The following is a 12,276-nucleotide window of genomic DNA, read 5'->3' on the forward strand; positions in this document are numbered from 1 at the left end:
AATGAAGAAAGAAGCATGAAGAAAATGACTTGTTTGAGTATTTCTTAAATTTCAGGCAACTAAGGCTGGATTAAAAATCTACAGACCAGGAGTGAAACAAGATGATGAAAATTCTGGTGGCTGGTTTAGTTGGATATGGAGCTGGTCAGGTGAAAAAAAGGATGAACAAAAACAAGAAGTAAAGGGTTCAAGTATGTTCATTTATTGGTTTTTTTTTCTATTATTAAAAAAGACTTATTACAATAATAGGTCCCTAGCAATGGAGCTTTGGATTTGTTTAATATTGGGACTATCAAATTATTGACATTTACATTTTCTCATAGTGTTTTTTTGCTGGTGAAGTTGTTAATTATGTGTTACAGGGTTATCTTAAAATTCCTTCTGTAGGTCTTTCTGAACTGTACTTAATTTGTGCTTTCCCCTGCCACAGTTTTTGCATTTAGTCTGCATGGTGTACTGTGTGTCACAGAACTGTAGGGGTTGAAAGGGACCTCTGGAGATCATCTAGCCCAACCCCACTGCCAAAGCAGGTTTACCTAAAGCAGGCTGGACAGGAACATGTCCAGTCGGGTTTTGAATATCTCCAGAGAAGATTGGGGAATAGAAAAAAGTGCTAGAAAACAGTAGCAGTTAATGGAGTGTAAACAATTTTACTTCCATTCATTTTATAATCTGGCATATCGTGCAGTGTGTTAGAGTTTGATTCACTTAAGTACGGGGCAGCTAGTAAAGGTTGTGAAACCTAGAAAGTAATAATACATGCAAACTTCTTGATTTAGCAAGCTAGGAAACAGAGTAGGTCAGAATAAAGGTATAAATGCATTTAAAGCATGCTTTAGGAGACTCAAGACTTTAAACCTCAGGGGTTTTACTAATTCAGGACAATGTTGACAGTATCTATTGTATGCTGTAGAGCTACCAAACACTGGAAAGTGTATGGCAGTATTTTCATTTTTGAGATACCTATATTGAGTTTGATTAACCTTTTGCAATGTCATAGGTCTTGAAGAGCTGATGACATGTGAAGAGAAGGCTAAACTTTATGCAGCAATTGGATACAGTGAAACAGCTGTGGATCCAACCCTTCCAAAATCAGTAAGTCATAATCAACTACAATACCAAAAAATTGGTAGCTTCCTCTACTAATAAAAATCTAAAGATGACAGGAAATAACTATTAAAATTAGTTGCAGAGCTGTCTCTATATTTGAATACTGTTCTGACACTTTTTAATTAAGTTACTGTATGCTGGCTTTGTGCAGAACAGAGCACCTTTAGATGTAATTTCAGGAAAGCGGTTATAGAATTTACTTTGGATATTCTGAAAAAGTTCAGAATGAAATTTTCCTCACTCAAGCTAGAATAAAATCATATAAGTAGTGTATTGTTGTTTAATTTATGAAATACTTTATGTATGGTCTTATAATATTCAGAAACTTTTAAAGAAAGTGCAATAAGTGGTTTGCTGAATTCTTAAATATGAACGAAGTAGATGAAGTAAAGTAGGTGAATAGATAAGGAAAAAAGTGATTGAAGGACTGTAGTGAGGAAGAGCAACGTTTCAGAAAGTCTGATGAGTCATCTTTATTTGAGATACCATGCACAGGCCAATGGACTGCCTTCCAGCCGTGTTTCAGAGGCCCTTTATCTCAAAATGTGGTGTAGAGACATCAAAGATGTATGTTTGTAAGTGCAGTCTGTTCTTACTCTAACGCTACCTATTTGTAGGAATTGTTTGGGAATGACTTTCACACCAGCTATGATACAAGCTATTTATAGCAGTAGAAAAACAGTATCAAACTGATATTTGTGGTTTTCATCTCTTCATAAACTGTAATGAAATGTATATTACCATATCTTATAATCCGCTGTTGTTGTTTTTCCTGCATATCTAGTATGAAGCCATGAAGTTCTCCATGAAGCTATTAAGCATGTCTATATCACTAAGGGAAAACAAGCAAACTCCTGAGCTGGTAGTATTTGCATTAACTGGCTTGAGTACAGTATTTACCCAACGACCAGGTGCACAAGCAATAAGGTGAACTTCTCTATCAAAATGTTTTTGCTCCTCATGAAATGTTGATGATGTCTGATAGGAATTTTAAGTCTCTGTTATTATCTTTAACTTCCATTTTTCACTGTTGTTTCTTGTGCAGTTTGGGAGCAGAGTCATTGTGCAACTAATGGAGAAAGGGAATGGATACTGTTTCCATGATTAAGTTCTCTTGATCTTCAGATTTTTTTTGTGCCAAAACAGACTTTCTTCTTTTTTTTTCAGTTTATCATTGTTATATGCAAGCAATCCAATTACTAACTTGTTTCATGCTTTGAGAAGTGACTGTTACTCCTTTAGAAGCTTGTCTGAGCAAGGTGATCTTGTAACTGTTTGTAGGCGTTTAACATGACTGAAAAGTTCTTGAGTTTCAGTTGAGCTTTTAGATATGTAGAAGAAAGAAGAAACTCACAATTTTGGCTTGGTTTTGTGCTCTCACAATAGGTGATGAGAAGCAGCGATATGAAATACTTTCTTTTCATTTCAAATGTGATGACTTAAAAATTCTGGGGGAGGGTAGCCTTCCTGTTTTAAACCTTGTCCCCTCTACTTTGGGGCATATTAGTATACTCTATGTATGATATAAAGATACTATAGATCTTGCTGAGTTTTGTGCATAGTTTTAAAAAAATAGTTTCTTGCAGCTTTTTTGTTTGTTGCCTTGTACATCTAAATGGCCCTAATAGTGCTATTGTACTAAGAAAAAGGGAAGAAAATGTTACATTTTTACAGTGAAACACTTTCCTTTGAGTGTTGGGAGATAGAGATCTTCAACTGAGAGCTGTTAAAGAGGTGGATAGAGTACTGAAAAAGAAAAAAAAAAAAAATCCAACACCTAAAAAATACTTCCTCAGAGTGATAAGGCTGTTAATGTGCTCCTTTTGTGGTGTTTCTTTTATTTCTCTGCACTGAAACCCTTCATTCTCTGTTGTATCTCTGTTCCCGAGTATAAACTCTGTTATCTAATTACTGAGCTCACACTACAGAATTCCCATTTGCATGTCTCTTCCCTGCCCTGGCACCTGTCCTCATGAAAAGTGTATGAAGTGAATAACTTGGGCCCCTTTCTTCTTTACTCAAAGGTAGCTAATAGACACAAAAGGTAATGAAATGGAAACAGTTAACACATGGATATGTGTTATATCTTTAGACAAAGCTATTTATATTTGAGGTAGAGATGTGGTGATGGTGTTGTGGTTTGGGTTTTTTTTTCTTGCTTTCACCTTATTCCTCATACTCGTACCATCTAGTTGTAGCCAGATGGATATTACATCTGAACATGCTGTTTACCTTTCTTTACAGATTTGAAACAAAAGTTACATCACTTGAGGTTACAGGCACATCCCGAGAAAAGTGCACACCTTGTCTCCTGTCTTCTCGAACAGTCTATTCAGATGAGAGTACCTCACTCTTAAGCATAATGTTTGAGACTAATCCTTTGGATGAGAAAGCAGATCAGAGGCTTAGAATTGAATCGCAGCCACTGGAAATAATCTATGATGCTGTAAGTAAATATATGAATAAGTTATAAATCTTGAAAAAGTCTTACTTAATTGTAAATTTGCTATATATTATTTTTGCTTTATATTAACAGATAACAATAAACAGCTTAGTGGATTTCTTCAGGCCTCCGAAAGATGTACATTTGGAACAATTGACATCAGCAACTCTGATGAAACTTGAAGAGTTCCGTGAAAAAACATCAACAGGTAAGTGCTGCATGCTGTGCTGATTGCACACTTAGATGAATTTAGATTCTAGGAGTATGAAAATACTATATCTTTTCATATGGACATGCATGGATCCAAGTCATGGCTTTCTAACACAACACCTAAGTAAGTTGAATGCTTCAATCTCGTTACAAAGTTTTTCTTCTAGGTATTGGCTAATTTTATGTCTGTATCTTTTTCAACTTCAACTGTCTTTGTAAAATATGCTCCATGCCCTGAAGGTAGTATTTCAGTATTTATTCTGTTGAACTCCATGCAGAGTTAAAAACAGTTTATTACTTCCAACTTTTCTATTTTGTTCATCTGAATATCTAAATGGCCTAAATTGTTTCATACAGATATTGGTCCTCTAATGAAACCTCTGAATCCTTTCCAGAGTTGTGGCTTTTCAGGACGCTGTCTGCCTTTGTATAGGTGTTTTCCATTTTCTTTATTCCTCAGTGAATGTTGATTTTGATCTCAACTGACTCAGATCAAGTTATATAAACTATATTTATCTGTCTTTCACTTACTCAACATTAAAGTAGTTCCTCTAGTTCTCATTTCATCTTAGCTTTTTATCTCTAGAGATCTTATTTTTTGACACATGAATGAAAATGGTGAACACTTTTAAGACTAACACTGAAGTATGTGGAATTAAAGTGTTTCAGTCAGGATGTCTGAAGCTTTCTAGATCTGAAGTGTGTCCAGTGCAGTGTCCTGTCTCTGGCTGTGGATGGGAGAGGATGCTAAGAGGAGATTTCACGTATAATTTTTTTTTTAAAAGGAAAAAAATAGTCAAGGAAAGTTTTGTTTTTTTTTTTTTTTTTTTTCTTTAACCTCGTTTAAATTTGTAACCTATTAATCATTAAATCATACATTTAAAAAATCTGAATATCCACTGATAGTAAGTGAAAGAAGTTACAGATACACAGATAACTCAAGCATAATATATATTTAATAGCTTGCTTTTATCAGGCTAGAATCAGGAATGAAATCAGGCATCAATTGTATTTCTGTTCATTAGTTCTTCTCTAACTGAGCTGTTTAATGAAGGACTGATGTCAGACCAGTCAAAGATAGGTGAAAATACTTGTCTTTTCTATCAGAAACTTCTCCAGCAATGCTCAACGTATTGATACCACAGTTCATTTCTGAGATTATTTTGATAAAATTTGCTTAAATTCAATATGCTTGGTTGTCTGCTCGTTTCCACCAAATATTCTGGTTCTGATGATGATTTATTTCTTGTGGAAATATGAAATCATGTTATGCATCTATTATAATTTGAGCATAGCACTACTTTAGAGGTACCCCCAATGACTCTTACCGTCACAAGAATGCTGAGTTGCCCATAATAATCTAAAAGCTTGTACCACTCACAGATGAGAAGCCTGATGAAATTCCCTGAAAGTATGCTGAGCATTGCTTCTAAAATCTTGGCTGAGACTTAAAAAATTATCAGGGGAAGATTTGATCTGCAGAATATTCTGTTGCAGGGAACTGCACTAATCTCAGAGGTAGAATAAAAAATTTGAACTGTATCAATATAATTAATAAGTTTAGACTTGCAGTCCTACTCAGGAAAGAATTCTTAACACTTTTCTTTCAAGCAGTAGAAGATTGGGGAACTGTGAACTGCAGAAGTGAAGGAACTTGATACACCAGAATAGTTATGATTTTCAACACCACTAAAAGGCATTACAAAAACCTTAGTTTCCCAGAATTCAGTTTATTGACTCAACTACATTCTGATCCCAGATGAAGGAAAAAAGGAAGTATTTTCTTGAACTTTTTATGTCACCCAAATACAGTTAGGCATTGAAAATCGGAAAAAAAATCCCACCTAATCTTTTTATCTTGCAAATTGTGACTTGTGGTTGTTATTCAGTTCTTCATTAACTAATCTAGCTGTCATGTGGCAGAACAACCTTTGATAATGCTGGACCAATTTTAATTGCTTTCTTACCAATGTGTGTATGCTGCGGTGTCATGTTGTCATCTTCATAATTCATATTCTCTAGTTCTGTGCTCATCATCAGCTTGTTGCACCTGATCAATATTTAATGGGTTGTGGATTCATCTCAAGGCAGTTTTCATTGCTAACTTGAAGTAAGACCATTTGTTCCTCTTCAGATGAGCACAAAACCAGAATTTGATCTCAAATGTTCTAACAGTCTGGATTTCCCAACTAAGAGCACGATTTTTAAACAGAATTTTTATAAGACCTGGTATTTGCTGTTCTTCAGCATCTCAAGATGGAGATACTTGTCAGCAGAATCAGCATAAACTTCAGTAACTCAGTAGTAACAACACTAGGAGTTTGGCCAGTGCAGTTGGATACTCTCAGTAAGAACAGTTAAATTTGGAATCTACAGAGCTCAATGGGTTAACTCAGCAATTGCCAAGTTGCAATACACGTTCCAATTTTTCTTATTTCATCATGAATTTTTTTTTTATATGGACGTGTTGTTGCTGTCTCTACTTCTCCACTAGCGTTGTTTGCTATCATTTCATTTACCGAGTGCTTCATTAAAGACTGCCTGTAATTATTGGTTCAGAAGAAACCTGAAGAGCATCAGTACCTGTAGATAAAGTTAGTTATCTAGCATTCACAGCTCATTAAAGTTAGACTTGAATTTATTTTTATAGCTTCTTTTAATTCCATAGCTTCTGTATGGATTACTTATATTTACTAATTATATTATTTTTCAGGTTTGTTGTATGTTATTGAAACCCAAAAGGTTCTGGACCTCAAAATTAACCTCATGGCTTCATATATCATTGTTCCACAAAAGGGATTCTATGAGCATACATCAAATTTACTACTTCTGGATCTTGGTAGTCTGAAGGTATGTATTGTGATTTCCAGTTTCTTAGATTGTATTTTGTAGTAATGGTTAAGTAAAGGTTCATCTTGCAGTTTATGTATTATGTATTTATTTTAAACTGCTTTCCAGTCAAGGCAGAAATTATTGAATTTTTCTCAGTAGATTCTTTCAACTGAAAAGAATTGTTAGAAAACTAATTGTCCCCTTAATGCTTTGAATTGTTATGTGGAAAGTGTCTAACAATTTCTTACCTTAGAATATAAAATAGTGAACTTTTTACTTACATGATTAAATGGTCTTCTTATTTTTAATATTACTGTTATTGTTGTTATCAGTTACCTTTCGGTCATTCAGTTTATTTTGGAATGAGAAAAGTAAACTTACTGGCAATTTATAAAATAACCTGCATAAAATTAGATATATGTTTAAGGTACTTCATGAAAGGGAAGAGTCAAAAAGGTAGTTTAATGATGCATTTAAAATTATAATTTAGCACTGTTTCTACATATAAGCAATCCTCTTAGTCATTGGTGAACTTAATTTCTTGCAGGACAAATGATCTTGTGTGTATAAAAGCAATAAACTTTTTTTAACTTGTACTCTAGGTGAGAATGATTCTGCAACTTACTATCTGTTTAGATTACGTTACCTGCTTTTTTAATCAGAATTTGTTTCAAAGCTTAAAGTCTTGCTAAAGTGAAGTAAGTTTTCCATGTCTCTGCCACAGACGGACTTTCTGAGCATGTGGGTTTCAGATAGAATCATAGAACAGTTTGGGTTGGAAGGAACCTTTAAAGATTGTCTATTCCAACTTCCTGCAGTGAGCAGGGATGTCTTCAACAAGATCAGGTTGCTCAGAGCTTTGTCCAACCTGACCTTGAATGTTTCTAGGGATGGGGTGTCTACCACTGCTCTGGGCAACCTGTGCCAGTGTTTTACCATCCTCATTGTAAAAAAAAAAACAACAAAAACAACTCCCTTATATATAGTCTGAATCTACCCTCTTTTTGTTTAAAACTATTACCCTGTGTCCTGTCACAACAGGCCCTGCTAAAAAGTCTCTCTCCATCTTTTTGAGAGCTCCCTTTGTATATTGAAAGGCTGCAGTAAGGCCTCCCCGGAGCCTTCTCTTCTCCATGCTGAACAACCCCAACTCTCAGCCCTTCCTCATAGCTCCAGCCCTCTGATTATCTTTGTGGCCCTCTTCTGGACTCTCTTCAAGAGGTCCATGTCCACCTTATGTTGGGGGCACGGGGGCTGGATGCAGTACTCCAAGCGGGGGTCTCACCAGAGCAGAGGTGCAAGAATCACCTCCCTCGACCTGCTGGCCATGCTTCTTTTGGTGCAACCCAAAAAAGGTGGTTTGCTTTCTGGGCTGTGAGTGCACATTGCCAGCTCACATCCAGCTTTTCATCTACCAGTACCCCAAAGTCCTCCTCCTCAGGGCTGCTCTCAATCCATTCATCCCCCAGCGTGTATTGATTGGTACTGGGGATTGCCCTAACACAAGTGCAGGACCCTGCAGTTGGCCTTGTTGAAAAAGAATGTATTAGGTGCTTCAGAAAGTGGAATTATTGGAAAAGACTGCTGTGTAGATAGTAAAATTATTTGGATTTACAACCAGATCACTTACTTCAGTGACTAGTAATTTTACCAACACTTCTGAATTCTTGTTATTTGTAGGCACATTGCAGAGTTCAGTAACAAATCTGTGTATTTGTTGGATGCTTGGTCTAGCACCAAGATCTAATGGAGTGGGGAAAATAGAACAGTCCACCTCCTCTATGCCAGCCATAGGAAATTACCCTCAGAATAATACATAGAAGAATAAGTTTCAAAATCAGACTCCAGTAAATGTGTTTGTGGGATTTTTTTTTCTGAAATGGATGAGTAATTATCATAGCGAATTTGACTCTTGGTTGGTTCTGTTCAAGGTGGAGGAATTGGGCAATACCAAAAGAAAAAAATTAAATTCCTCTCAGGATATGAATAATAATTCCGTATTTACTTTGAGTGACATATGCCTAAGTGGGATGTGGGTCATTCATTGAATGAGTATGTTTAATACAAAACAAATAGCCTCTTTCTCTCAGTTACGTACTGGATAAGGTCAAGCCCCAAGGGGGAAAATGGCAGCTAAAATTAAAACTGTATATCAATGCAGATACATAAGCAGACTTAATTAAGTTTGCACAAGCAATATTAATTTGGCAATTCTGTATTTTCTGCAAGTTATTTTTAATATAAAAGTAGTTATAGTTCAGTAGCAATGAAAAAAGTGCTCTATTCTAGACACTAGTATTTAGATGTTTCACGGTTATGAACCTTATCTTGAATCATGGAATCACAGAATTGTTGGAGTTGGAAGGGACCTTGTAGAGATCATCTAGTCCAACTCCCCTGCCAAAGCAGGATTGCCCAGAGCACATCACTCAGGACTGCATCCAGGCAGGCCTTGAAAATCTCCAGAGAAGGGGACTCCACAACCTCCCTGGGCAGCCTGTTCCAGGGCTCTGGCACCCTCACCAGAAAGAAGTTTTTCCTTATATTTGAATGGAACTTCCCGTGTTCCAGCTTGTGCCTGTTGCCCCTCGTCCTGTCACTGGGAACCACTAAAAAGAGTCTGGCTCCATCCTCCCTCAAACTGCCCTTTAGGTACTTGCAAGCATTAATAAGGTCTGCCCTCAGCCTTCTCTTCTCCAGGCTAAAGAGTCCCAGCTCTCTTAGTCTTTCCTCATAAGGGAGGTGCTCCAATCCCTTACACATCTTCATTGCCCTACGCTGGACTCTCTCCAGTAGCTCCCTGTCCCTCTTGAACTGGGGAGCCCAGAACTGGACACAGTATTCCAGGTGTGGCCTCACCAGTGCAGAGTAGAGGGGAAGAATGACCTCCCTTGACCTACTGGCCCCACTCTTCCCCATGCAGCCCAGGATCCCATTGGCACTCGTGGCGACAAGGGCACATTGCTGGCTCATGGTTAGTCTACTATCCACCAGGACTCCCAGATCCTTTTTCTCAGAAGTGCTTTCCAGCAGGTCCAGCCCTAACCTGTATTGGTGCCTGGGGTTCTTCCTCCCCAGGTTGCCTTTATTGACCCTCATTAGGTTCTTCTCTGCCCAGCTCTCCAGCCTGTCCAGGTCACGCTGGATGGCAGCACAGCCCTCTGGAGTGTCAGCCAGTGCTCTCAGTTATTATCTGGGTCTGAATAAAGCAGATACGGATCCAAAATTACTTGACATTTAAGGATGAGGACAGACACATTTCATTGGAGATGAACAGCAGAGAGGGCACATACAAATATGAAATTCCAAAGAAGTATGGGCATCCCAAAGCTGAGTCAAAGGAATGTTGACTGATATTTAAGGGAAGACATTGAACATTGACGATGAACAGTCCAAACCCCATTTTCTCTTTTACTGTCTTTGGCTAATATGTAACAGGGTAATGGCACAACTAAATTCACCGGGATTAAAAAATGGATTTCATGTTTCTGAGGTGATTAATGCAATATGAATATAATATTTATATATCTAGAAAACCCAAACAGTTATTCTACTGATTACAAAGACTTTATTTTGGGGTATGAGTCACCTCTTAAAGGTAATTATTCTATTAAAAATATGTTGTATAAATCTATAGAGATTTTAATTCATTTTTTATTTTGTTTCTTTCCTTGAAGAAGAAATGGAGTTTAATATTCTCCATTTTTTGTTTTGGTACAGGCTACTAATTTTTGGTGTCTCCTCTGCTGTGATATTTGTAAGACTCTGTGCCCTTATAATGAGGATTTTAAATGTAAACTTTTGTCATGGTAGGATCAAGTATCTGTAGGATTAGTGCTTTAACTATTTTATATCTTTGAAATTGTTTTACGCTTTTTTGTGACTGTCTTTAAGATGAAAAGCAAAAGTCGCTCTGATTTATCAGAACTCAAAGTAGGACAAAGCACTATTGAAGATATAATGTCAAGAGCTTATGACAGTTTTGATGTCCAGCTCAGCAGTATACAGTTATTGTACAGCAAACATGGTAAGTAATCTTTCTCTATGTGAGTAAAGATATTTTGGTGGTTTACGTGCCTTTTATATTTTTAACTGAAGTAGTGGAGAATCTTTGGAATGTGCTTCTTTAAAGTCATGTTCTAAACTCAGTCCTATGAACATTGCAGTTTTCTAAAACATGCCTCTAGGCCTTAGATTTTCAAGCTTAGCTTTTGCTAAATAAACTTAAAATTAAGTTCCTCATTTTTGGAGACATTTAATTTGATTTGTTGTATAATAAATATCTGTGTAATTTATTTATTTATGGTATTTTACTTCACTGCCTTTCCCTTGCTTCCCTCCAAATTTAAAGCAGAATCTATGAGTAGTTGTAGGTTTCATCATTTTGAGAGGGTAGGGAAAGGATCAGAATCCCTTATTGAAAATAGTTTGGAAACTAACAATATAGAAAGAGTCAGAACCAGAGAAGTCTTAAACACTTAATCCTTTCCCTTCTGACTCCAGAGGGTAATCCGGAGCCTAAACTCCCAGTAACACGCATGTTAAGAATTGGACCCTTAGAATTCTGAAGTATGGATGGTGTAACTGTTTAGATGTGAATGGTAGAAATTCTTAAGTGGTCTTTTATGTTTATTGTATAATATACGTGTATTGATAGAGCTGTAAAAGAGATTGTGTGACCTGAATTTTTAGCAATGTATACTAACTGATGTCAGATACTTTAATTCTGTGATATGTGTAATGAGAAGGTATCTCTTTCAATGTTTAAAGTGTAGGTTTTCTTTGCTTTTCTAGATGAGAACTGGCAAGATGCTCGGAAGCTGAAATGTTCATCTCAACATATCTTGCAGCCCTTGGATGTCAAAGTGGAATTTAGTAGGGCTATGGTTGTTACAGATGCAAGAATGCCCAAGTATGTGTTTTTTCCTATTTTAAGATTTATGGTAAATGACTTTTTTTTAGGGGAAAAAACAAGGATCTAATTATGATTGTTCTATTCTACATTGGCCATGTACACTTGGAAGTAAAATACCTTTGCCAAGAAAAATATAGAATAAACCCAAGGAGTTGACAGATATTGAAGAGATGATAGAATGTTATATTGTTATAAAATAAGTATGTATAATATTTGTAAAGATTTTTATTAAAGATATTAATACTTGTTCTAGTTGGGTCTTTATAATAACTACATTTCAATTCTCATTGGAAGTATTGAGGAGCAAAAAATCTCAACTTACAAAGTCTCTTCTATAAACATAAAAATATTCTGAAAAGTGATGTGCTGTTGTACTCCCTCTCTTTCTCTTAAGTTACTCATCTTGTTTGTTTACCTGTTAGAGATCACTTTTTGGGGAGGCAGCTCTTAATGGATTGCACTTAGTTTTTTTGCTAAATATGCCTATTGGTTATGGAAATTGTACTCAATCAGAAAAAAAAAATATGGATGTTGTTATTAATGATGAAACTTTGATGTTAAAGATCACTGTATGAAACTGGCAAAGATTAACTTTGCATGTATTTTTGGAAAGCACATCTTCACCAATATTTGATAAGGAAACTATTACCTACACATAAATCTGGCCAGTTTTGAATTACTTGCAAACTAACACATTAATGCATTACAAGATAGTTTGGTTTATTAAGTCATTAATAAGAATCATATTCTTATGCTACAGCAAGCT

General features: G+C 36.1%; 1 protein-coding gene across 4 annotated transcripts in view; it reads left to right on the forward strand.

Moving 5' to 3' along the window:
- Positions 1–12,276, forward strand: part of VPS13A (vacuolar protein sorting 13 homolog A (S. cerevisiae)) — a 104,104-nt gene that overhangs the window by 21,747 nt on the left and 70,081 nt on the right. For all 4 annotated transcript variants that reach the window (XM_014942644.1, XM_014942645.1, XM_014942646.1 and 1 more), the window contains exons 15-22: positions 56–191; positions 1,001–1,095; positions 1,895–2,037; positions 3,355–3,556; positions 3,647–3,761; positions 6,477–6,613; positions 10,490–10,622; positions 11,390–11,507. In XM_014942644.1, coding sequence (XP_014798130.1) covers positions 56–191; positions 1,001–1,095; positions 1,895–2,037; positions 3,355–3,556; positions 3,647–3,761; positions 6,477–6,613; positions 10,490–10,622; positions 11,390–11,507 — 1,079 coding nt within the window. The remainder of the gene's footprint in view (positions 1–55; positions 192–1,000; positions 1,096–1,894; positions 2,038–3,354; positions 3,557–3,646; positions 3,762–6,476; positions 6,614–10,489; positions 10,623–11,389; positions 11,508–12,276) is intronic.

The sequence above is a fragment of the Calidris pugnax genome, unplaced genomic scaffold (assembly GCF_001431845.1).
Source record: "Calidris pugnax isolate Ruff unplaced genomic scaffold, ASM143184v1 scaffold109, whole genome shotgun sequence".
Lineage (NCBI taxonomy): Eukaryota > Metazoa > Chordata > Aves > Charadriiformes > Scolopacidae > Calidris > Calidris pugnax.